The sequence below is a fragment of the Rhinatrema bivittatum genome, chromosome 1 (genome assembly GCF_901001135.1).
Source record: "Rhinatrema bivittatum chromosome 1, aRhiBiv1.1, whole genome shotgun sequence".
NCBI classification, from domain to species: Eukaryota; Metazoa; Chordata; class Amphibia; order Gymnophiona; family Rhinatrematidae; genus Rhinatrema; species Rhinatrema bivittatum.
In genome coordinates, this window is record NC_042615.1 from 4,383,626 (window position 1) to 4,410,937 (window position 27,312).

The window sequence follows — 27,312 nt, forward strand, 5'->3', positions numbered from 1 at the left end:
GGAGCTGCAGAGCAGGAAGCAGAAGGGACAGCACTGGGAGCTGAGACCTTGGGGCTGGCATCTGGCAAGGTATCGCATGCATGTGCATTGTAAGCCCCCCTCTAACATCAGTGCCCAGCCCTGTGAGGTAGCACAGGACAGGGAGGCAGGTGGAGCTGCAGAGCAGGAAGCAGAGGGGACAGCGCTGGGAGCTGAGTCCCTGGGGCTGGCATCTGGCAAGGTATCGCATGCATGTGCATTGTAAGCCCCCCTCTAACATCAGTGCCCAGCCCTGTGAGGTAGCACAGGACAGGGAGGCAGGTGGAGCTGCAGAGCAGGAAGCAGAGGGGACAGCGCTGGGAGCTGAGTCCTTGGGGCTGGCATCTGGCAAGGTATCGCATGCATGTGCATTGTAGACCCCCTGGCTGGGCAGCCCCCCTCTAACATCAGTGCCCAGCCCTGTGAGGTAGCACAGGACAGGGAGGCAGGTGGAGCTGCAGAGCAGGAAGCAGAGGGGACAGCGCTGGGAGCTGAGTCCTTGGGGCTGGCATCTGGCAAGGTATCGCATGCATGTGCATTGTAAGCCCCCCTCTAACATCAGTGCCCAGCCCTGTGAGGTGGCACAGGACAGGGAGGCAGGTGGAGCTGCAGAGCAGGAAGCAGAGGGGACAGCACTGGGAGCTGAGACCTTGGGGCTGGCATCTGGCAAGGTATCGCATGCATGTGCATTGTAAGCCCCCCTCTAACATCAGTGCCCAGCCCTGTGAGGTGGCACAGGGCAGGGAGGCAGGTGGAGCTGCAGAGCAGGAAGCAGCCAGCGCTGGGAGCTGAGTCCTTGGGGCTGGCATCTGGCAAGGTATCGCATGCATGTGCATTGTAGACCCCCTGGCTGGGCAGCCCCCTCTAACATCAGTGCCCAGCCCTGTGAGTAGCACAGGACAGGGAGGCAGGCTGAGCTGCAGAGCAGGAAGCAGCGCGGACAGCGCTGGGAGCTGGGCTTGCCCTCTGAGCGGAAGAGAAGGGCAGTCCTGAGCCGGGCGCCGCCCGCCCCCTCCTTGGATTGCAGGGCAGCAGAGAGTCCGAGCTGCAGCATGCGCTGCCCCCTGCCTGCCCCGCTCCTGCTCCTCTGCCTGCTCCGGCCCGGCCCGGCCCACGGCTGTGCCAGCCGCTCCCTGAACGTCACCCAGACCGGCGCCGAGTGCCTGAACTGGCTGCAGCTGCCCGCCGGGTGGCCCCGGGGGCCGGGGGACCACAACCTCTGCAGGAACCCTGACGGCAGGAGCCGAGCCTGGTGCTTCTACCGGGACAACCGCGGCCAGCTAGCCCGGGGCTACTGCAGCTGCGGGGGCCACAGAGAGCCAGGTAAGGCGGCGGTGCCCTCTGCTCGCTCCACTTTACTACTGGACTTTCCCACCACAACCCCCGTCTATCCTCCAGCTCCTGGGAGCCCCCGCCTGCTACTCCTAACCCCTCCTGTCCTCCAGCTGCAGGTCCCTGCCTGCTTTCCCTAACTCCCTCCTGTGCTTCAGAGTCCCTTCCTGCTACCCCAAATTCCCTCCTTCATCCAGCTCCCTGCCTGCTACCCCTAACTCCCTCTTATCCTCCAGCTCCTGTCTCTGCCTGCTACCCCTAACTCCCTCTTATCCTCCAGCTCCTGTCTCTGCCTGCTACCCCTAACTCCCTCTTATCCTCCAGCTCCTGTGAGTCCCTGCCTGCTACCCCTAACTCCCTCCTGTACTACAGCTCCTGATCCCTGCCTGGTATCCCTAACCCCTCCTGTCCTCCAGGTGCAGGTCCCTGCCTGCTACCCTTAACTCCCTCCTGTCCTCCAGTTCTTGAGTGCCTGCCTGCTACCCCTATGTCCCTCCTGTACTCCAGCTCTTGATCCCTGCCTGCTACCCCTAACTCCCTCCTGTCCTCCAGTTCCTGTGTCCCTGCCTGCTACCCCTATGTCCCTCCTGTACTCCAGCTCTTGATCCCTGCCTGCTACCCCTAACTCCCTCCTGTCCTCCAGTTCCTGTGTCCCTGCCTGCTACCCCTATGTCCCTCCTGTACTCCAGCTCTTGATCCCTGCCTGCTACCCCTAACTCCCTCCTGTCCTCCAGCTCCTGCATCCCTGCCTGCTACCCCTATCTCCCTCCTGTCCTCCAGCTCCTGATCCCTGCCTGCTACCCCTATCTCCCTCTTGTCCTCCAGTTCCTGTGTCCCTGCCTGCTACCCCTATGTCCCTCCTGTCCTCCAGTTCTTGAGTGCCTGCCTGCTACCCCTAACTCCCTCCTGTCCTCCAGTTCCTGTGTCCCTGCCTGCTACCCCTATGTCCCTCCTGTCCTCCAGTTCCTGTGTCCCTGCCTGCTACCCCTATGTCCCTCCTGTCCTCCAGTTCTTGAGTGCCTGCCTGCTACCCCTAACTCCCTCCTGTCCTCCAGCTCCTGCGTCCCTGCCTGCTACCCCTATCTCCCTCCTGTCCTCCAGCTCCTGCGTCCCTGCCTGCTACCCCTAACTCCCTCCTGTACTACAGCTCCTGATCCCTGCCTGCTACCCCTATCTCCCTCCTGTCCTCCAGCTCCTGATCCCTGCCTGCTACCCCTATGTCCCTCCTGTCCTCCAGTTCTTGAGTGCCTGCCTGCTACCCCTAACTCCCTCCTGTCCTCCAGCTCCTGCGTCCCTGCCTGCTACCCCTATCTCCCTCCTGTCCTCCAGCTCCTGCGTCCCTGCCTGCTACCCCTATCTCCCTCCTGTCCTCCAGCTCCTGATCCCTGCCTGCTACCCCTATGTCCCTCCTGTCCTCCAGTTCTTGAGTGCCTGCCTGCTACCCCTATCTCCCTCCTGTCCTCCAGCTCCTGATCCCTGCCTGCTACCCCTATCTCCCTACTGTCCTCCAGTTCTTGAATGCCTGCTACCCCTAACTCCCTCCTGTCCTCCAGCTCCTGATCCCTGCCTGCTACCCCTAACTCCCTCCTGTCCTCCAGCTCCTGTGAGTCCCTGCCTGCTACCCCTAACTCCCTCCTATCCTCCAGTTCTTGAGTGCCTGCCTGCTACCCCTATCTCCCTCCTGTCCTCCAGTTCTTGAGTGCCTGCCTGCTACCCCTAACTCCCTCCTATCCTCCAGTTGAGGAGTATCTGCCTGCTCCCTCCTCACATTGTGATCCCTTTGTCCTCCTCATGGCTGTACCTTCATTTGGGTCATTATGTTTCCATCCTATTGAAACTACAGGCTGGATTCAGGTGTCCCCAGTCTGCTGAAGAGGGTTGCAGAGGGTCTGATTCCTTCCGTTTGATCTTGGGCAGACATTTTTCTTAGAATCAGCTGAAGGTGCAACCCCAAAAAACATTGGTCTCAAGTGATAACCACGTTAAGGAACACTAGAAATGCTGGGGATTCATATTCAGTCACTGGGTAGTAAAATTAGCCAGATAAACATATCTGGCTAAATTTTTAGGTGATTCAATAGTGCAGCCACAAAGGTTCTGATGAAGATCTCCTCAGTTCTCTGTGCTGTATTCATGCTTTATGTGTATCAGTGTGACGCCTGCATGGGGCTCTGATGAAGATCTGCTCTTCAGCTGTCTGTGCTGTATTCATGCTTTATGTGTATCAGTGGGACGCCGGCATGGGGCTCTGATGAAGATCTGCTCTTCAGCTGTCTGTGCTGTATTCATGCTTTACGTGTATCAATGTGATGCCTGCATGGGCTCTGATGAAGGTCTGCTCTTCAGCTGTCTGTGCTGTATTCATGCTTTATGTGTATCAGTGTGACCCCTGTACAGGGCTCTGATGAAGATCTGCTCTTCAGCTGTCTGTGCTGTATTCATGCTTTATGTGTATCAGTGTGATGCCTGCATGGGGCTCCGGTGAAGATCTGCTCTTCAGCTGTCTGTGCTGTATTCATGCTTTATGTGTATCAGTGTGATGCCTGCATGGGGCTCTCATGAAGATCTGCTCTTCAGCTGTCTGTGCTGTATTCATGCTTTATGTGTATCAGTGTGACTCCTGCATGGGGCTCTGATGAAGATCTGCTCTTCAGCTGTCTGTGCTGTATTCATGCTTTATGTGTATCAGTGTGATGCCTGCATGGGGCTCTGATGAAGATCTGCTCTTCAGCTGTCTGTGCTGTATTCATGCTTTATGTGTATCAATGTGATGCCTGCATGGGGATCTGATGAAGATCTGCTCTTCAGCTGTCTGTGCTGTATTCATGATTTACGTGTATCAGTGTGATGCCTGCATGGGGCTCTGATGAAGATCTGCACTTCAGCTGTCTGTGCTGTATTCATGCTTTACGTGTATCAGTGTGACGCCTGCATGGGGCTCTGATGAAGATCTGCTCTTCAGCTGTCTGTGCTGTATTCATGCTTTATGTGTATCAGTGTGACGCCCGCATGGAGCTCTGATGAAGATCTGCTCTTCAGCTGTCTGTGCTGTATTCATGCTTTATGTGTGTCAGTGTGATGTCCGCGTGGGACTCTGATGAAGATCTGCTCTTCAGCTGTCTGTGCTGTATTCATGCTTTATGTGTATCAGTGTGATGTCCGCGTGGGACTCTGATGAAGATCTGCACTTCAGCTGTCTGTGCTGTATTCATGCTTTATGTGTGTCAGTGTGATGCCTGCATGGGGCTCTGATGAAGATCTGCTCTTCAGCTGTCTGTGCTGTATTCATGCTTTATGTGTATCAGTGTGATGCCTGCATGGGGCTCTGATGAAGATCTGCTCTTCAGCTGTCTGTGCTGTATTCATGCTTTATGTGTGTCAGTGTGATGTCCGCGTGGGACTCTGATGAAGATCTGCTCTTCAGCTGTCTGTGCTGTATTCATGATTTACGTGTATCAGTGTGATGCCTGCATGGGGCTCTGATGAGGATCTGCTCTTCAGCTGTCTGTGCTGTATTCATGATTTATATGTATCAGTGTGATGCCTGCATGGGGCTCTGATGAAGATCTGCTCTTCAGCTGTCTGTGCTGTATTCATGCTTTATGTGTGTCAGTGTGATGTCTGCGTGGGGCTCTGATGATACCGTGAAGCAGTGTCCTGATGTACTTAGATGTATAATCGAGACCATTAAGTACAGACAAGCTTTCAAGCACTTTAAGCACTAATCACCTTTAAACTAATCACCTTTAAACTACCCCTATTTAGCCACTCCCTATATTTATCCACGTTATTTTGTCGAGTTACTGTTGTCTATGTAATATTTATTGATGTTCCTATGTTCAGAAACTCTGTTTATTGTAACGCCTTAACCGCGACAGTTTTGTTCTTTGGAAACCGACCTGATTTGATACTTGTATTGAGAAGGTCGGTATATAAAAATCCTAAATAAATAAATAAATAATGTGAAATACCTTTATTTTGTAAACTGTCTCTGTTTTATTACTTTTGTAACACTGAAACTTAGACATGACGGCAGAAAAGCACCACATGGCCCATCCAGTCTTCCAGGCAAGCTTACGCCAGTATCTGCTGCGCCGTGCAGGTCACCCCCAAGCTTATCAGTTTCTCAGACTGACAAAGTCAGGGCCCTCACTGCTTCCTGTCTGAGTCCCCTTCCCCGTCACCTCCTGCCATTGAAGCCCAGAGCAATGTTGCAGTTGCATCAAACGTTTCAGGCTTATTGGTGAAGGTCACCCCCATGCTTCTGTCTTTCCCCTCACCATAGCAGTCTGGGGATTTATTATATTCTTATAGCACCAGGAGGGGGCCTAATACTGGGCCTTCCTTCAGGAGCTCCCTCTTTTTACTTTATAAGAAACTCCAGTGCACACATTGGAGCAAGAGAAGAGAAACGTTAAGTCCATGGTATGGGAGGAAAGAAATTCTTCCAGAAGGGGGTGGGTGCAGAGAATTCAATGAATTAACCTCAAGCAGCACACGAGGCAGTGAGAGGGGCTCCTGCAGTGAGAGGTCCAGGCCCAGCTTGTCTCTGCACAGGATCGTGAGAGGCTTACTGTACACCAGCCAGTTTAACAATACATCTACAGGGTAAACCTAGCCAAGGAAACCTTCTCTCCTCCTGGCTGCGGCCCCGTGCAATGAAGCAGCTCCGTCTGGGGCCTCTAGCATGCTTTACTGCCTCTGACCAGCAGGTGGTGCTAGATCACAGGGCCTGCTCCCAGCCTGAGAGGCAGGATCCAGTGCAGAGCTCCTGCCTCACAACATGCAGGGTATTAGGGCACCCAGTGATGGACCGAGACCATGCAAAGGATGCAACCCAGGTGCCAGCGCTCATTTCTCTCCATTGCAGGCCGCTCTCCTGTAGGAGTAGTCACTCTTGTCTTTGGGTCATGACTTGTGCTCTTGCTTTTCCTGAGTTGCTCTGTCAGGGGGGGTGAGGGTGGCAGATTCTACATTGTACCTTGAAGAGGAATATGTAAATCCTGGAGGAGAGGAGGAGCAAGGGTGATATGATACAGACCTTCAGATAAATGCCCTTCCGGAGGAAGTGGTGAAGACTAAAATTGTGAAAGATTTCAAAGGGGCACGGGATAAACACTGTAGCTCCCTAAAAGGCTGGAGGATGTGAATAAATAAAAAAGCTTGGGGGTAACCTGCATGGAGCGGCAGTTACTACCTGGGAAGTTTGCTGAGTGACTAGATGGAGCATTTTGGTCTTTTTCTGCCGTCATTACTGTGTAGGTGGTGATGCCTGCTTGACAGCCGCTTGCACATCTCAGCTGCTGCTCCTGCTTGTGACACTGCTCAGCTCTCTTACAGGCGAATTGTCAAAGGATCAAAGCACGTAACATAATATTGTAGCAATTTTCAAAAGCCATTTACTCCAATAAAGTGCACCTACACAAGTAAATGCTACGGTTAAGTGAGTGGCATATATTACAGCAATTTTCAAAAGCCCACTTAATGGATGCAGTGCATTAAAACCCAGTTTTCCTGCTGTAACTGCTTTTGAAAGTGAGTCCCTTCCTGTGCCATGCTGATAAGAGCTTTCCCTCCTCCCTTGCAGGATCCGTGCGCTTGCAGGAGGGCCGTGACGCTGGAGAAGGTGTGGTGGAAGTGTACTGGGATGGAGCCTGGGGAGCCATCTGCGGCAGTGAGTGGGATGACCAGGATGCATCGGTCGTGTGTCGGCAGCTGCAGCGTGGGTAGGGTCTACTCAGCCATGCGGGACACGAGCTGGAGGCTGTGATACCAAGAATTCAGAATAATATGATAACATCTGGAGCATCATCAGTGTCTGCTCCAGGACACGTCGCACAGTCCATGGCCCAAAGGCCTGGAGTCTTACAACTGAGCAGAGGGAAGTTAGGCGACTAATTAAAGGTCATACAAGGAGTTGTGCAGATAGGATTAGAATCTGGGTCTTCACATTTCACATGTTCTATAGATGATTTTGCCATCTTTAAGTATTGAAGTACAATAAAAGACATTTTTGGATTGAATAATTGAGAGCAGGCATTTCCTCAGCCCCAGTTTTTTTAGTTTTGAATGGATGCATCTCCTCGCTCTCTCTTTTCCTTGCGTGGTCAATCACAGCAGACGTTCATTGAGTCTCTGACAGTGGCCACATTACCCAGCAGGTTGCACAGAGTAGATCCGTTCCTTGTTCCCTCCCAGGGATAAGTGCTGGCTTTCCCAAATCCACCTGGCTAATATTTGTTTACGGACTTTTCCTCCAGGATCGTGTCCAACCCCTTTTACTAGATGCCTTGACCATGTCATCTGGCAGCAAATTTCACAGCTTGGCTGTTGAGTTAGACCCATAACAGCACAGTAGAAAGATACAAATGGGTGGATGGAGTGAATCAAGCGATTTTATGTTTCTATAAATAAGACTTTGACTCTTTAGTCCTCTGCATTTAAAAGTTTATGCAGAATATCCGGAAAATTGTAACGTATATTTTCTTAATAATAGGTTCCCCAAGTCCAACAAATTTCTGTTTGGTTAGGGATGAAGTGGCTAGAACGGGGAGCTCTGCCAGCCTGCAGCTATGTCTCCGGTTTAGGTTAATGCAGTCCCAGAATTCATTAAAATGGGAACCAGGAATCCAGACCGGATGAGACTCTCCTGATGCAGTTAGGTTGACGGTCTTAGAAGATCCTTCCCTGGTGGTCCACGTTATAGGTTGTAATCAGAACATCAGCCAATCAGCTTATTTCTGCTTAAAGGCTGATCCCATAAATTCCTGATGTCGTCTCTTAGATGGTCGGAACGTGCTGAGGTTCTCAAATCAAACTAAGGGTGGTGAACCTCGCACAGAGCCTTGAACGGGCCAGAAATCAAGCAGAGGGGAAAGGTAAACTGGGCCAAGTTCAGACACTCGGGCCTGGGAAATCTGCGCCCACGCTGCAGACGTTTAAAGCTTGCATCGAAAACTGCACGTCTGTGTTCTTTCAGGGCGCAAAAAAGCACAGCGAGCAATTAAGATCGCTTTTGGATCCTGTAACGGGACAAGGCTCCAAGATGAATCTCTTGTCTTACAGAGTTACCCTGCAGGGCTTTGACCTTCCCAGCTAGCGCAGTGTAAATCTCCCGCGGGCTGTGTTACCCACAGGAGACGAGCCCGGTGCTAGCACTCGCAGGCCGAAGCAATACCCTGCGCTGCTGCCAGCGCACGGCTCAACACGCGCCCATAACCCCCGACGCAAAACAGGGGTTAGCGCATCCAAAACGTGCGTCCAATCGAGCGCGTACCCAACAGCGCTCATCACATGTAAAGTCACGTCCATGAGGCTATTAGCTATTACCCCGATGCAAAAAACCCCCCAAAAAACATGAGCCCGACGCGCACATTCTTACTCTAAAAAATTAATGAGTGCCCCGGAGCGGGCGTTAATTCTTCAGAGCCCCAAACGTTTACAGAAAAGCAGCAAATACTGCCTTTCTGTAGTTCCTCTGACTTAATATCCAAAAAAAAGTAGAACCAGCAAAAAAAAAAACAAAAAAAGATGCGTCAGCGGTCAGGCTAGGGAAAGGGACGCTTAAATAACGCGTGCCCGTTTCTCTGACCCGCTGACGGCACCTTTCCTGGGCGCCCGCTGCCGAGGAGACGCTGGGGTCACTAAACTTTCCCCAGCGCCTCCTTTTTAAATATTAAGTCAGACGCCCGGGAGAGGTGAAGCGGCGCAGTTAAGAGAGCGGGCGCCCAACGATGAGCGTGGGTTTAACGCGTGACGATATTGCATCGGCCTGTCAGTGTACACGGAGACCCCCCCTTCTCACCGGGAAGTTAACCAAGGGCCACAGGGGCCCTGAGCGCTGAGGGACGCGACGCTTCCTAGCCATGATCGCTGCTTGGTGTGTGGAGGTTTGTAAGGAGCGAGCTTGGTGTTACAGCTCGGCACAGTAAACCGAGCTCCTGTTTGTGTCTTCGCAGGGAGACGGGCACGGCGAGGCAGGCGCCGCTCTCCGCCTTGGGCCTGGCCCCCGCGCACTGGGGCAGTCTCCGGTGCCGGGGCGACGAGGGGAACCTGCTGCGGTGTGAGAAGACGCTCCTGCTCGGGTCGTCGTGTCCCCGCAACACGGCGGCCGCCGTAAGCTGCGGCAAAGCCCACGGTAAGTGCGCCACGCCTTCAGCAAACCGGCCCAGCCAGGGAGGAGGCCGAGAGCTCATCTCACCCCTCTCCCGGGGGGGCCCTGCGACACAAAATGGCAGAAACCCTTCAGTAAAAATCCCCTTGTGCTACGCCGAGGTTTCTGCATCCAGAAGAAGAGGCAGACTTATCCCTGTCCGAGGGGAAAGGGTCAACATGAGGCCCGTTTCCTTCCCTGATTAGCGTATTCTGCACCGAGCAGCGGGGCCGGCCCCAGGGCTGAGGATAGTACAGAGGGGAAGGGACTGTGCTCACCGGCTAAGGGGGCTTCTGGTGTTGGATTGAGGGACTGTGACTATGGGGCTCCAGACGTAGCCCTGGTGCTCGGCCCCCTGGCCCAGGACCATCCCTGCAAAGCCCGGGCTGAATGATATGAAATAGGGAAAACTCCCCGGGCCGATGTTAGTGAAGGCCCAGCCCAGGCCAGCAGGAGGAAACTGCCGAGTGCAAACCAAAGGAATCCCTGCGACTTTATTTCAAACCTTCCCATACTGCCCTCCGAGGCTTACGACCACCCAAAGCAGTGGTTACCAGTCCTGTCCTGGGGACCCCCCAGCCAGTCAGGCTTTCAGGATATCCAGAATGAATATGCATGAGAGAGATCTGCATGCACTGCCTCCCTGGTATGCAGACGTATCTCACATATACTCACTGTGGGTCTTCTGAAAACCAGACCAGGAGTTAGCCACCCCTGTCCTACACAATAAGCACTAAAATAATGTAAAACATTTCTACCTTCCTTGTCTTTCTGCTGTGCCAGACCAGAACACTGGGGTTCATCCCACTTCCAGCATTTCAGTGCATCACTAAGAACATAAGAACATAAGAAAATGCCATACTAGGTCAGACCAAGGGTCCATCAAGCCCAGCATCCTGTTTCCAACAGTGGCCAATCCAGGCCATAAGAACCTGGCAAGTACCCAAAAACTAAGTCTATTCCATGTAACCATTGCTAATGGCAGTGGCTATTCTCTAAGTGAACTTAATAGCAGGTAATGGACTTCTCCTCCAAGAACTTATCCAATCCTTTTTTAAACACAGTTACACTAACTGCACGAACCACATTCTCTGGCAACAAATTCCAGAGTTTAATTGTGCGTTGAGTAAAAAAGAACTTTCTCCGATTAGTTTTAAATGTGCCACATGCTAACTTCATGGAGTGCCCCCTAGTCCTTCTATTATCCGAAAGAGTAAATAACCGATTCACATCTACCCGTTCTAGACCTCTCATGATTTTAAACACCTCTATCATATCCCCCCTCAGCCGTCTCTTCTCCAAGCTGAAAAGTCCTAACCTCTTCAGCCTTTCCTCATAGGGGAGCTGTTCCATTCCCCTTATCATTTTGGTAGCCCTTCTCTGTACCTTCTCCATCGCAATTATATCTTTTTTGAGATGCGGCGACCAGAATTGTACACAGTATTCAAGGTGCGGTCTCACCATGGAGCGATACAGAGGCATTATGACATTTTTCGTTTTATTCACCATTCCTTTTCTAATAATTCCCAACATTCTGTTTGCTTTTTTGACTGCCGCAGCACACTGCACCGACGATTTCAATGTGTTATCCACTATGACGCCTAGATCTCTTTCTTGGGTTGTAGCACCTAATATGGAACCCAACATTGTGTAATTATAGCATGGGTTATTTTTCCCTATATGCATCACCTTGCACTTATCCACATTAAATTTCATCTGCCATTTGGATGCCCAATTTTCCAGTCTCACAAGGTCTTCCTGCAATTTATCACAATCTGCTTGTGATTTAACTACTCTGAACAATTTTGTGTCATCTGCAAATTTGATTATCTCACTTGTCGTATTTCTTTCCAGATCATTTATAATTATATTGAAAAGTAAGGGTCCCAATACAGATCCCTGAGGCACTCCACTGTCCACTCCCTTCCACTGAGAAAATTTCCTACCCTGACTGTGCAGCCCTAATATCCCAGTGTACTCTGCCCCCAGCTGGTGGAGCAAGGAATTTCTCTGTGCATTAAATCTGGTAATACTGAGATTTCAGAGGGAAGACTAAAGCACTTGGGCCATGCTCCGGCCTAAAGGTCTGTGAAGCGAGCCCTGTGTCACCCCTTGCAGGTGCCTTCCTCACAGCCTGGCTGAACACATTTCAAAGAGCCACCTTCAGGGGAGCTCTCCTCAGTCTACTTCTCTACTCACATTGAGAGAGCTTATCTGGTCAATCCTCTGTTTTATTCCCACTGCGTTCACGCAGAAAAGAAAAATAAAACGCTGCTACAGACAGCGATGGTCACATCTCTAAAAAGGTTGGCCTGATTCAAATCCAACTATTCCGCTGAATATATTATATTCTGAAATGTGCATCCAAAAGTGGCTTTTAGCCAAATCAAGTTATTTGTCGACTTGACGCGATAGCTGAAAAGAAACTGCCGCTGTGAATCTTGCTCCATCTGCACACCCAGCGAGAAAGAGAAAATGATATCAAAACAGAGGGTCTTCATCAGGCAGTGCAAGTTTAAAAGCAGATATTCCAGGCTGCAAAGAGGGCTCAAGTTTGGCAGTTTGAATGCTGCTCAACCCGACCATAAGCAGCGCAGACCTTTGTAAAGGCCTTAGAAATCCCTCCCTCGAACTGCCAGGTCCAAACTCCAGAAGAGCAATTACAAGTGACTCACTTTGTGCCAGGGCGAGTCCCTTTTCACCTCACTTTGTAAAGATCCTTTTTATGCTTTCCAAAGACAAACAGCGCCTCAGGGAGAGCGTCATTTAATCACACACAGGCCAGGGCAATAACGCGCTCGCATTCACCACTCAATACGAGCGTCCATGTTATACACACACAATATACACAGCTCGGAGCCTGCATATATTAGGCAAACAGCGCCTCAGGAAGAGCGTCCTTTAACCACACACAGGCCAGTGCAATAACGCGCTCACATTCACCACTCAATACGAGCGACCGTGTTATACACACACAATATACACGGCCCGGAGCCTGCATATATTAGGCAAACAGCGTCTCAGGAAGAGCGTCCTTTAACCACACACAGGGCAGTGCAATAACGCGCTCACATTCACCACTCAATACGAGCGACCGTGTTATACACACACAATATACACGGCCCGGAGCGTGCATATATTAGGCAAACAGCGTCTCAGGAAGAGGGTCCTTTAACCACACACAGGCCAGTGCAATAACGCACTCACATTCACCACTCAATACGAGCGTCCGTGTTATACACACACAATATACATGGCCTGGAGCGTGCATATATTAGGCAAACAGCGTCTCAGGAAGAGCGTCCTTTAACCACACACAGGCCAGTGTAATAACGCACTCACATTCACCACTCAATACGAGCGACCGTGTTATACACACACAATATACATGGCCTGGAGCGTGCATATATTAGGCAAACAGCGCCTCAGGAAGAGCGTCCTTTAACCACACACAGGCCAGTGCAATAACGCACTCACATTCACCACTCAATACGAGCGTCCGTAGTATACACACACAATATACACGGCCCGGAGCCTGCATATATTAGGCAAACAGCGTCTCAGGAAGAGGGTCCTTTAACCACACAGAGGCCAGTGCAATAACGCGCTCACATTCACCACTCAATACGAGCGTCCGTAGTATACACACACAATATACACGGCCCGGAGCCTGCATATATTAGGCAAACAGCGTCTCAGGAAGAGTGTCCTTTATACACACACAGGCCAGTGCAATAACGCACTCACATTCACCACTCAATACGAGCGTCCGTAGTATACACACACAATATACACGGCCTGAGCGTGCATATATTAGGCAAACAGTGCCTCAGGAAGAGCGTCCTTTAACCACACACAGGCCAGTGCAATAACGCACTCACATTCACCACTCAGTACGAGCGTCCGTGTTATACACACACAATATACACGGCCCGGAGCGTGCATATATTATGCCTGTATAATCCTCTTGCAGTTTCTTTTCCCCTTTTCATTTTGTCACGGTAAGGTAAGGCTTCCTGTGGTTCCTCTGACTTGGTATCGTCACGATAGTAAGAAGGAGGCAGGAAAGAAAGCAGGAATTTTAGTTTTTTTCTGAGCCCATGACGCGTGGTAAGCTTTAATGCCAGCTCCGGGGCTGCTGTTACATTTTCCGCATTAACAAGGGTGCGTTGGGTGATAGCGAACAGCCTGGTCTCTGTGGAATAATTTAGATGTGATGAGCGCTGTTAGCTACGCGGTGGTTTGGATTGAGCTGATTGCGTCAGGGGTTATGGACTCGCCTCCACCCCCTGGTTAAGCTGTGCGCTGGGCTGGGCGCACTCTACTGCAGCAGGAATCGGGGGCAGTGTCCTTTCTTACAGGCCTGACTTCCAAAGACGAGGGCACTGGGGCCGGCGATTTCTACGCTTAATACAACCCTGGCACTGTCAGAGAATAAAGCTGAAGAGGCTCCAGCTTAGGATCCCATAATTCAGGACTCACGAAAGCCTTCGCGTCCTTTCCCCCTGCATTCAGAAGCTGAGAGGCTGGGAATGATAGTTTTATCAATGCAAGCCTTTCTGTAAACCTCCTGCAGCCGTGAATTGCGGGCACATAAGTTGTCTAAATATAATAAATACATAAATCAGGTTTGGAGGGCATTACATTTTCTCCTAAAGGACATCCAGCGCACTGTTTTCCAAATCTCAAGATCTCAAGGGTGGAGGCATTGGTCTCACCTGTGGCCATTCATTAAAAGATCCACAGGACAAGAAAACTGAATTTATTTAAGTAGCACAGTAATCACGGCACAAAAAGGCCAAATGGTCCCTCCAGGCTGCCCAGCAAGTTTCTTATGGTAGTAACTAATTGCATGAATGGAATGGGGGAGTGGGGGCTGCAGCTCATAAAACTCCCAGTCACATAACGGATGTGGGCAGTCAAGGATCATTGGGCCCAGCCTGACCTCCTGGTGGCCTCTGCCTGCACTGCTGTAGCCGATGATATCTCCCAGGTGGCTGCTATACAAGACTGACTGCCTCCTCTCTTCCACCTGGGGCCTTCGCCCTTCTTGACCCCCCTATCCCCACACCCAGTGTGCTAAGGATATCTCCCAGCCGTCAGCCATACAGGCTCGACTTCCTGCAGGATATCGCTCCTCGTTCATTGGGCGGTACTGCAGCCCATGTTAGGAAACATCGCTAACTCCCCGTGGTTATCTCTAGGCATATATTAGAGCCTCGCTGCTGTATCATGATGGATGGCCTTGCCTGTTCTTGGGAACTCTATGCAGCTGTACCGCTGCTCTCTCTGCATGTTTGCTTTATCTCTTCCTCCCTTTTTGACCGTCTGCTGTTCCGTGCGACTGACCATAACCGCTCCAACACCAAAGTCCCCCCATTTCCTTCACGCGCTGCTCTCCCACCCGCCGTTTCCACTGCGCTGCATCCCTGTCCCGAGCGCGCTTACTAATTCTGTCATAGGTTTGGATAGTCTCTCGCTTACTAAGAACTGATGTTGTTTCTTTTCTTCACATTTTCAGTTTCAGTTAGGAGGATTCTTGGGATTTGAGCTGCTACCAGGAAGAATGGTGACCTTAGCTCCTAAAAGCTTGACTAGTACTGACCTATTGCTTGCCTTTATGTGCAGAGCTGGCAGCTTTCAGACGTAGAAGCAGTGACGCTGCTACTGACCTCCACATGCAGACGCTACTGACCTCCACATGCAGACACTACTGACCTCCACATGCAGACAACACTGACCTCCACATGCAGACACTACTGACCTCCACATGCAGACAACACTGACCTCCACATGCAGACACTACTGACCTCCACATGCAGACGCTACTGACCTCCACATGCAGACAACACTGACCTCCACATGCAGACACTACTGATCTCCACATGCAGACGCTACTGACCTCCACATGCAGACACTACCGACCTCCACATGCAGACACTACTGATCTCCACATGCAGACACTACTGACCTCCACATGCAGACGCTACTGACCTCCACATGCACACAACACTTACCTCCACATGCAGACACTACTGACCTCCACATGCAGACGCTACTGACCTCCACATGCAGACACTACCGACCTCCACATGCAGACGCTACTAACCTCCACATGCAGACACTACCGACCTCCACATGCAGACGCTACTGACCTCCACATGCAGACAACACTGACCTCCACATGCAGACGCTACTGACCTCCACATGCAGACATAACTTCTTTCGTGCTTTCCAAGTGAAGCAGGCTCTTACCAGAGGGTGAACTGCAAAAAAACAGGGGACATTAATGTAATCCGAATCACAGAGAACGAATGCTGTCAAGAATTATTAAAGGAATGCACAGGATCAAATTCTTCCTTAAGACATTCTGGGACCCACGATTTCGACCCAGGAACCTAACTTTGTGCTTTCTATAGCAGGATTGTGTCATGATCCCCTCCTAAGGGAAATGGCTTAACTCAGTTAATCATGCAGAATTTCAGATCTGATGGTAACTTCTCACACTAGAAACTGCCCAAGGTTTCTCAGCCAGTACAAGGAAGGCCGAGCGACTGTCACGGACACACAGGCCCAGCAGTGGAAGAAGTTAAGAAGTTGCTTCTGCATAATTTTTCTCCATGGGATGTGCTACAGCGAACTCAAGAGCGCATGAGAACAGGCGAGGTGACGTGATTCTTGTTCTACCAGCCTGGCCCAGATACCATGTGGTTTCTAGAGTTGTTGAACCTGAAAACAGAGGAGCAACCCAAGCTGCTAGACTCTGTGTGCATAATAAATCATCCAAACTCACAATATTTGAAACAGATGCCTGGAAATTGGAATGCAAGTCTTGAAGTCCATAGGCTATTCTGTTAAGAGTTATTTCTGACTTATTAGGGGTCTTCTATGAACAGAGTCTGCTTGGATGTGCTTTTGATAGACCCGTATTTTGAATCCACTCCATTGTTACAACAGCTGTTCTCAGCTGGGTGCTAGTGAGGCAGAGAAACTGTTTGTTGGTGCTATGCTGTTTAGAGTTTAAAAAGAATGGGGCTACTTTCTCTGCACTCCGTACAGGAAGTAGGAAGTTGTTCTGTCTCCATCTTTTTATGTGCACTATTAAAGCTGTTCCATGTGCTTTACAGATTCTGCTTGTCTTACTTGCATTTCTGCTGACTCTCTGCTATGGGCCCAGAACTGTTAACAAACCTATGACTGCAGCCAGAAGAGCCCTGAAAGTCGGAGGATCAGTGAGCAAAACAAAAAAAGGCAGAGTCACAGGCAATGGCAGCCTTTGGCAGTACTGCATCAAAGTTTGCATTTACTCATCTGACTAACAGAACTACCAGTCATGGAAATTTAAGGTAAAGAAGTTGCTTATACGAGAAGGTACATGGAAATGTATGGAAGAGTCCGTCCCTGCTTCAGACACACTGGAATGGGCTGAGAAAGATCAGCAAGCTGAAAGTTCTATTTCTCTCAGCATTAATGGCGATCAGATTGTGCATATTTTTAAATGTGGAATGAGCTGAAGAAGGTGCATGTTACAGCAAATTTAAGCAATAAGCTGTTTTACTTAGAAAGCTGTTCAAAACTAAACTGCTCAAAAGCCAGCGCACGCAGGATTATAAAAGATGTGCCTAAGAAATGATGGAAAGACTGCGTGGCATAGGAGAAGAAATTAAAGACTTTCATGTTGCAGCTCTGCTGCTCAGTGTTCTCCAAATATTATGAGGCACTTGTAACAGCACTTGGTGCTAAACCAGATGAGGAGCTTACCATGGAATATGTTAAAGGCAAGGTTGCAGATGAATATAATCGCAAAGCAGAAAGCAAAAATAATGGTGAATCAGCTTTGCATATGCAGGCCCTTATTTCTAAAAGCTCTACTAAGAAATGTGAAACAAGGGAGTGTGTTGAATGCATAAAACCTGGTCACTTAAAGACAGACTGCAGAGTTTGGAAAGTTAGAATGAACAAACTAAAGAAAAAGTGCAAGGCAAAAAGCGCTGTGAAAGAGGCTGAAAACAATTCTGATGTAAAATTTGCATTTAATACTAATGCAGGTGCGATTTCACAAAATACCTGGTATATGACATATGTCACATTTGTCATATGACAAATGATAAACATTTCTTCACTCAATTTAACCAGAATAAATCTGAAAGGATTGTCATCGCCAATGGACAGTGTATATGGTCTCAGAAGGAATAGGAGAAGGGCAGACTGGGTCTTGCTGGGCAAACTGGATGGGCCGTTTGGTCTTCTTCTGCCATCATTTCTATCTTTCTATGTTTCTATGTATCATCACTGCCCTGCCTCTCCAAACCTTACCAGAAAGATACCTGTTAAGGAAGTCTTATATGTGCCTAATCTTGAAAGCAACCTGCTGTCAGTGAAAAAGCTTACAAAGCAAGGAAACAATGTAATATTTAAAGGGAACAGCTACCTTATCACAAATGGAAGTCACACAGTTGCTGAAGGCAAAATCCCAAATGAGCTATCTCAATTAAACTGCAGTGAAGATGTTAATGATGCTAAGCAAGAACATCCTGTTAATTGTGTTCATGTAGGGCACTGTCGTTTAGGACACAGAAATCCTGAAGCAATAAGGAAGCTTGCCCCAAAAACAAGAAGCTGATGGGATCAAAATTGATCTGTGCAGTCAAGTAATGAAATGTACTAGCTGCTTAAAATGGAAAATGTCAAGGAAACCTCTTCCAAAAATTAGTAATAGCAGAGCTGAAAGGTGTTTGGATCTGATTTGCACAGATGTGTGTGGTACAATGAAAAATAAGACACCAGGAAAGAAAAGATATTTTCTTACAATCATAGATGATTTCTCAGGATTTACAGCAGTTTACCTGCTGCATAGCAAGGATGAAGTCTCTGAAAAACCTGAGGAATGTAAGCAATAAATTTGGCAGTTTTCCTAAAGTACTACTTGCAGATAATGTAATTTGCTTTGAAATGGCTGAAAGGCGGAATATAAATAAGTAGAGATGTGCATTCATCGGGCCATTTGTTTCATTTGTTTCGGCTATGTGCGCTCATCTCACGATTGGAAAGTATGTGTGCACAAAACTGATGGTGCGCACACCTTCAAGTGGGCACCCAATGCATGCATACCATCGGTTTTGTGCGCGTGCATTCCACTCACGAGATATGTGCACACAGGCCGAAATAAATGAAACGAATGGACTAAAAAGACCAACGAATGTGCACCCTTATATATAAGCTATTCTGACAAGAAGTGGGATTGCATTCCAGACCACAGTTCCATATTACCCAATCTAAACGGAGTGGTTGAAAAAATGAATAAGTCACTTTGTGAGAGTGGGCAGAGTTTGCTCTTTGGTGCAGATATACCAGCTACTTACTGGGGAAATGCCCAAAATTCCACAATTAGACATCTTCTCCTCCTTGGACACCCAGCCTGTCCTAGTCCCTTGGGAGGAAATCTGGATGGGATCGCCTGATTCTTGTTCTTCCTTTAGTTTACTTGTTTTTTTCATCCTTACTTGCTCTTTTTCCTGGGGTCTTCTCTTAGGGAAAAGTCAGTAGGATCAGGCACGCTCTCCACTCTGAAAGTAGGGAAGGGGATCCAAAAACCTCCCCACTTAATTCGAAGTCCAAAAAATACTTTTAGAACTTAACTGGATATCTTCTCTGCCTTCACTGTTTCTCACAGCAGGATCCAGCACTGGTGCTTGCCTACCTAAGGTTTAGAATAGGCTCTCATCTTTGGTCCCCTGGGGCGAGACCTTTTTACCCTAAAGGGTATCTGGCTTACATCTCTCTCTCTCTCTGTAAATTATAAGAAGGGCCCTCAGGCAGGGAATGCACTGGGAGGGGTCACTTCTAAAAGAAAGTCCTTAGGGTGAGCTGGGAGGTCCCACCAGGGTCTGGAAAAAATGCATCTTCACTCCTTGACTGCTTCCTCAAACTGAACCCGCCCCCGAACATTAGCATGGTTAGGCTAAATAGCAATGAGGCATCCAATCCAGACCCTCCAGGTGGGAGGGGCTGAGGGATACGGTGGCTTCTTACTAAGGAGAGGAACAATGACATCTGTTGGCCAAACCTGATAGGGGTGCGCATTGATATGAAAGTGCAGGGACAGAACCATATGATACAGACTACTGCTTGGTAACCATTGGTCTTCTACACATTTGAAATCTTCCTGATACACAAATATTCTGATACTTTTCTCCTGTTTTCTCACCGGCAGGCCCTGCCTTTTTTCCCATCCGGCTGGTCGGGGGCAGCACCGCCTTTGAGGGAAGGGTTGAAGTCTATCACGGTGGCCAGTGGGGCACAATCTGCGATGATCAGTGGGATGATGCAGACGCTGAGGTGGTCTGCAGACAGCTCGGCCTTGGGTGAGTTTCTTTTCTAACCTCTCAATTCTAGAACCTAAGAGCAGGAAAAGTTGTTTCCAGCAGGTGTTGGTGAGAGCAGCGCTGCCGGAGTTAGTGAGAGGAGCACAGCCAGAGTTAGTGAGAGGAGCACAGCCGGAGTTAGTGAGAGCAGCACAGCCGGAGTTAGTGAGAGGAGCACAGCCAGAGTTAGTGAGAGCAGCACAGCCGGAGTTAGTGAGAGGAGCACAGCCAGAGTTAGTGAGAGCAGCGCTGCCGGAGTTAGTGAGAGGAGCACAGCCAGAGTTAGTGAGAGGAGCACAGCCGGAGTTAGTGAGAGCAGCACAGCCAGAGTTAGTGAGAGCAGCACAGCCGGAGTTAGTGAGAGCAGCACAGCTGGAGTTAGTGAGAGCAGCACAGCCGGAGTTAGTGAGAGGAGCACAGCCAGAGTTAGTGAGAGCAGCGCTGCCGGAGTTAGTGAGAGGAGCACAGCCAGAGTTAGTGAGAGGAGCACAGCCGGAGTTAGTGAGAGCAGCACAGCCGGAGATAGTGAGAGGAGCACAGCCAGAGATAGTGAGAGCAGCACAGCCGGAGTTAGTGAGAGGAGCACAGCCGGAGTTAGTGAGAGCAGCACAGCCGGAGATAGTGAGAGGAGCACAGCCAGAGATAGTGAGAGGAGCACAGCCGGAGTTAGTGAGAGCAGCACAGCCGCAGTTAGTGAGAGCAGCACAGCCAGAGTTAGTGAGAGGAGCACAGCCGGAGTTAGTGAGAGGAGCACAGCTGGAGTTGGTGAGAGCAGCACAGCTGGAGTTAGTGAGAGCAGCACAGCTGGAGTTGGTGAGAGCAGCACAGCCGGAGTTAGTGAGAGCAGCACAGCCGGAGTTGGTGAGAGCAGCACAGCCGGAGTCAGTGAGAGCAGCACAGCCAGAGTCAATGAGAGCAGCACAGCCGGAGTTAGTGAGAGCAGCACAGCCGGAGTCAGTGAGAGCAGCACAGCCAGAGTTAATGAGAGCAGCACAGCCGGAGTTAGTGAGAGGAGCACAGCCAGAGTTAGTGAGAGCAGCACAGCCGCAGTTAGTGAGAGCAGCACAGCCAGAGTTAGTGAAAGCAGCACAGCCGGAGTTAGTGAGAGCAGCACAGCCGGAGTTAGTGAGAGGAGCACAGCCGGAGTTAGTGAGAGCAGCACAGCCGCAGTTAGTGAGAGCAGCACAGCCGCAGTTAGTGAGAGCAGCACAGCCGGAGTTAGTGAAAGCAGCACAGCCGGAGTTAGTGAGAGCAGCACAGCCGCAGTTAGTGAGAGCAGCACAGCCGGAGTTAGTGAAAGCAGCACAGCCGGAGTTAGTGAGAGGAGCACAGCCAGAGTTAGTGAGAGCAGCACAGCCGGAGTTAGTGAAAGCAGCACAGCCGCAGTTAGTGAAAGCAGCACAGCCGCAGTTAGTGAGAGCAGCATGCCTGTCAGCTGGAACAGGTCACTGATAGGAATGTCTGCCATAGAGAAAAAGTAAAAATGACGCAAGTTTCATAGGGACATGGTCCTGACATCATGTGGAGCGGCCATCTCACCTCAGAGCTCAGAGTGTCAGGCCTTCCTCATTAATCTGATTTCCAAGCAGTGCCCAATGATCTGTAATCTCTCATGTCAATGTTATTTACTTTGCTATGGAACCAGGGACATCCAGGACTAAGTTTTCAGGTTTAAATTCATTGCCCTGATTCGGACAGGGAAGATATGGTGACCTTAGGCACTGATGCAGCCAATTTTCAAGTTTCCTATCTACAAAGAGCACAACCAGCAGCCAAAACAGATCTGCTGGAGCTTATTAAAGAGATTAGGACCATCATCCCCTTCCTGGTGACTGCAGGCACGCTGGGGGTTCAGAAGACAAAAACCAATGGGTTACACAGATAATTGTTATGCCCGTCGGGCGCAGATGGCTGCGACCGCATTTACTTACTTCCTGCACTGCTCTCCTGCCCTCCCCGGGCCTGCTTGCGACGCAGGACAGTCTCCACTGCCGCGTTCCCCGGGACTCCTCGTGGCGGCCTGGATGCCGCCGCCACCCACGTCGACTTTGAGCCTTTCCAGGCACGTGTGCGCACGCCACCGGGCCCTCTTTGGCAGGAACCTCAGGGACGTCCCTGATTGATGATGTCATCAGACCTGGGTACTTAAGCTCCACCTTCTCCCCCAGCTAGCCGACTTGGCAACAAGTTCCATACATCTCTACAGCTCCTCCTTTGTGTTCCTGTGCCTACGCTATCGGACTCCTTGGACTTGGACTCTGTCTGGTACCCGCTCTTCGGGGGCCAGTGTGCGCACTCCACGGGGACTTGGTCTCCTGGCCTTCCCTGCTCCTCGGGCTGGCGCTGCACCTCCTGGGTCCTACCCTGCAAGGCTCCCCGCTCCTCGGGGCTACCCCTGGAACATCTCTGCAACTCGGGAGTTCTACCTCAGGGCTTCCCCGCTCCTTGGGGCTGTGCCTATAAGTTACTCAAGAGACTGTAAGTGCTTCCTCGCTCCTCGGGGCAGTGCTCTCGTGCTACACTGCTACTGTCAGCGCCCCCCACCCACCCACCCACCGCTCCTCAGGGCAGTGCTTCCGTGCTATACAGAGACTATCAGAGCTTCCCACTCCTCGGGGTTGTGCATACGTCATCTGTGGAGACCTGACTTGGGCTTCCCTGCTCCGCGGGTTGGCCAACGGCGTTATATCAATACCCTCTACGCTGCACAGCTCCGCATCTCAGGGTTGCCACTCCGGAGTACCTCCTGCTCGGCCAATCTCCCGCCTCCCGCTCTGTGGCCTGTCTGGCGCCTTCCCCTTCGGGGTCTCTGCCCAGGTATTGTCTCCAGCCTGCTTCCCTCCTGGGGTAATTCTCCTGGCTCCTCGGGACCTTTCCATAGCCTCGCCCAGAGCTCCCTGCTCTCTCTGACCTCGCCTCCTGACGGTGTGGACCTGTGGGGCTCCTCCCCACAAATCATAACAGATTGCCAAGTCCACGGACCTGGCAGAGGTCTTGGCCCTCCAGGCCATTCCTGGCCTGGCACAAAGGATCAGCGAACAGCAAAAATTATTGGAGTCTCTGGCCGCTGCCATAGTCAACCTGAGCTCTCTCTAGACGCTACTGTGATTGCCACAACCACGTCTATCAAACTCAATACCTCTACCTCCTCACCGGCTCCTCAGCCAACTGTGCCCTTGCTGGCACCTCCATGCTTTTCAGGGAACCCTCTCATGTGCAGGTGTTTCTTGAATCAATGCAATATGCACTTCTGCCTGCAACCTGCTTATTTCCCAGATGTGATCACCAAGCTTGACACCTTGAAAAGAAATGGCGCCAAGACCCATCCCCCTCCCTCCTGGCCAAATACAAAACAGCCCTACACAAATATCGGACTGGCATCCTTAAAGTCAAAAAAGACTTCTCTGCCAAAAGAATACACGACTTACAATTTAATGCTAAAGCGCTTTTCTCCTACGTGGCTGAACTTACCAAGCCTCCTTCTACCAGTCCGTCTGACTCTGACACTCAAAACAAATGCAATAAACTTGCCCATCACTTCAATGAAAAAGTCTCAAAACTCGTACAACTCTTTCCCACCTCATCCCCGCCACACACTCCTCTTCCTTCCTCTACACTGACTACACTCAGTTCCTTCGAAATGACACCATCAATAGAAATAGAAAATATATTCAAAAAAATGAGACCCACCAGACACCCCTCTGACACACTTCCCACTAAAGCCTTACTAATGATCCCCAACTGCATTGCAAAGCCCATTGCTGATTTCATAAACTCCTCACTCTCTATTGGAATCATCCCCGATCCTCTCAAACAAGCCACCATTAAACCCCTCCTCAAGAAACCCACCCTCGACCCCAATGACCTCTCCAATTTCCGCCCCATCTCTAACCTCCCTTTTCTATCAAAAGTACTTGAAAAAACCATTAACACTCAACTCTCTGACCACCTCGAAAAACACAACATCCTATTCCCCTCTCAATTCGGCTTCCGAAAGCTATACAACATGGAAACCCTCCTACTGTCACTCTCTGACACCATCCTAAGAGGATTTGACAAAGGTCACTCCTGCTTACTGGCACTTCTAGACATCTCAGCGGCCTTTGACAAGGTTAACCATAACATACTCCTAGCACGCCTCAGCGAGATTGGTATTGCTGGCACCCCCCTCCAATGGTTCAAATCCTACCTCAATAACAGAATCTACAAAATAAAAATTGACGACTACGAATCCAAACCTAGCCACCTCTCCAGAGGCGTTCCACAAGGATCCTCACTGTCGTCCACCCTATTCAACATCTACCTACTTCCCCTCTGCCAGCTCCTCTCTGACCTGAACCTCACATACTTCATATATGCTGACGATGTTCAAATTCTCATCCCCATCTCAGACTCCCTGATCTCCACGATTCAAAGATGGGAAAACGCACTTTCATCCATCAACAGTCTCCTAACCTCGCTACACCTCGCCCTTAATACAGCTAAACCGAACTTCTCATAATCACTCCCCCAAACCACTCCAAGACCACACCCCCCGCCAATGCTACCTTTTCTCTATCAGCCCGGGATCTAGGTGTCATAATAGACAACTGCCTTAACTTACAAAAATTCATTGGTGCAATCATGAAAGATTGCTTCTTTAAGCTCAATACCTTAAAAAAACTTAGACCCCTCCTCCATCTCAGCGACCTCCGGACAGTCCTGCAAGCAACAGTAGTATCCAAAATCGACTACTGTAACTCCCTCCTTCTGGGCCTTCCCAAAACCACACTTAAACCCCTCCAATTACTACAAAACTCAGCAGCGAGAATCCTCACTAACTCTCGCAAATTCGACCACATCACCCTCATTCTCAAAAGCCTACACTGGCTCCCCATCCAACAACACATAACTTTCAAGACACTCACTTTATTACACAAAACCCTCCACAACCAAGACATGCACTGGATGAAAGACAAAGTCTGCTTCCACGACACTAATAGACCCACCAGAGCCTCCTACAAAGGTACCCTACACATCCCATCTCATAAACAGTTCCACTTCAAGGCCACCAAAGAACGAGCATTCTCCATTGCTGGTCCTTATGCCTGGAATACTCTGCCACCCGAAATCAGACTTGAGCAGTGCACTCAGAAATTCAGAGTCAGGCTCAAAGCTTGGCTATTTAAACAAGCCTTCCCGTAACCTCTGCCACGTATCATCCTGCTGCAGAAATCATATGTAGATACTAATTTCGCAAATCTAGATTCGCAACTACTGGACTCTCAAATACTAGACTCTCAAATCTTGCTGTATTTATTAAGCTTGTACTTTGTATACCTGATACTGTGTTAGGATGCTATACTTCTAAATATGCTGCTGTTTTATTACTTCACAAGTTACCTCCCAACTTAAATATGGAAGTACTCTCCTGTAAATTTGTCTACTGTCAGCCAACAAAATTTCTTACTGTAACCACTGTAATGTACTGTATATATACTGTCTGTTAACAACATTTGTTACTGTAACCACACATAACCACACAACAGTTTTGTCGGCAGTTGTACATCTTTATCTGTTCCTACGTATTAAGGTCATCTATCCTCTTGCCTGCTACTCTTCTTCCCGGGCGCCTTTACTCTCGCACCCCCCCAGTTTTTTGACCCTGTTTTTTGTAACTGCTATCTTCCTACTTCGTTATCCCTAGTTAATTGTAAACCGGCATGATATCTCTAATGATGTTCGGTATAGAAAAACGTGCAAATAAATAAATAAATAAATAATACAAAAGTTAGAACAAAAAAAAAGGGGTTAAAAATAGAAATGCAAAATAAAACAACCTGAAAGCGGCCACAGCAGCAGCAGCAGCAGCATTCGTAATGAAAGTCAGTACAACCTCACAGGCCCTGCAGTGGCCCCGATCTCTCATCCTGGTCCGTTTTCTGAAAGGGGTGAAGCACTTCCGGCCACCCCCCAGCGCCATCTTGTGCTCCTACCATGTGACAGGGGCCGATCAATTGCACCGGTAGCCCCTGTGACATAGTAAGGGCAAAGGTTATCGGCGCCATTTTGAATACCGACAGCCGACGGCCCGAGTGCAGGAGATCGCTCCAGGACTCCTGCTGGACCACCAGGGACTTTTGGCAAGTCTTGGGGGGGTCAGGAGGGTGGGAGGTTTATTCATTAATGATACATTGCATTCGTGGGGGTTCGCCATACGTTTCGGGATCCCACGAATGTAACGAATAGGGACCTATACGTTGCAGATTGCGCATTCATTCAAAACGAATGCACATCCCTATCCTACAAGGGGATGATTAAACTTTCAATAAGAGCTGGTACAATCATATGATTTAGATAAGACCCTGATTAATTTTTAATGAGAAAGTATCTCTTGCCTAAAAATCAAGGGTTGACGGGGTGGGAAAGACAGACACTAGAATTAACTGTCTCTGGCTTGCTTATTATCTCAGAGACACTCAAACACTAAAGACTATATCTCTCTATTTCACCTTTTAGCAAACTTTTATAAGTCCAAAGATTTCCCAAATCTACTGCATAGGGTGCAGGGTCTCTGGAAGCTGGGGCTGTGGAATTAAATCCCTGGATCGCTTGAGGTGACCTCTGGACTCCTCTCCCAGGGGCTGCTGGGAGCAATATGCAGATGAGCCTTCCGGTCCTCTTCTACAGCCTTTGCAAAGGTGATATTAACCAGATCGTGGGCAGCCCCCCGCTTCAATCAGGAGTAGCTTTTATACTTCCCATTGGTCCTGAGTCCATCTGGCTACATGCTAGGAAATGGAGAAATTACTTACCTGATAATTTCGTTTTCCTTAGTGTAGACAGATGGACTCAGCATCCTGCCCAAGAACAGTGCCAATGATTCGCCCATGGAGTGGATATTGATTCCAAAAGATTATGGGTAAGCCTTCATCCAGTCCCTAGACCATGGCATCTATAATCTTACTGGGGTTCAGTGTTTGTTTGGTTGAGTATGGTGATGGTTATCCATTTTTAATCAAGTTTTGTAATCAAGTTTTTTCGATAGTAAGTCCACAATGACTTTTGAAGAGAATGCTGAATGGCTGAGGTCACTGCAGGGGTATATCTAGGGGACGTCAGCTTTGAAACCTGACTCCGTCTCCATCTGCTGGCAGGGAAGCTCATAACCCATTGGTCCCGAGTCCATCTGTCTACACCAGTGGTTCCCAACCCTGTCCTGGGGACCCCCCCAGCCAGTCGGGTTTTCAGGATATCCACAATGAATGTGCATGAGAGAAAATTTGCAAGTTATGGAGGCGGTGCATGCAAATCTTCTCTCATGCATATTCATTGTGGATATCCTGAAAGCCCGACTGGCTGGGGGCTCCCCAGGACAGGGTTGGGAACCACTGGTCTACACTAAGGAAAACAAAATTATCAGATAAGTAATTTCTCCATTGGCCCTCAGAATCTGAAAAGTACGGT

At 49.6% G+C, this 27,312-nt stretch overlaps 1 protein-coding gene across 5 annotated transcripts in view; it reads left to right on the forward strand.

Annotated features, from left to right (window-relative positions):
• The first annotated feature begins 342 nt into the window (after positions 1 to 342).
• PRSS12 (serine protease 12) overlaps positions 343 to 27,312 on the forward strand; it is a 174,689-nt gene continuing 147,719 nt past the window's right edge. Inside the window, exons 1-4 of one of the 5 annotated variants that reach the window (XM_029571667.1) lie at positions 343 to 1,341; positions 6,938 to 7,076; positions 9,309 to 9,487; positions 19,716 to 19,866. In XM_029571667.1, the coding sequence (XP_029427527.1) occupies positions 1,071 to 1,341; positions 6,938 to 7,076; positions 9,309 to 9,487; positions 19,716 to 19,866 (740 nt within the window). In that variant the 5' untranslated portion in view covers positions 343 to 1,070. The remainder of the gene's footprint in view (positions 1,342 to 6,937; positions 7,077 to 9,308; positions 9,488 to 19,715; positions 19,867 to 27,312) is intronic. The other 4 variants (XM_029618548.1, XM_029617717.1, XM_029619297.1 and 1 more) reach the window with 4 other exon arrangements.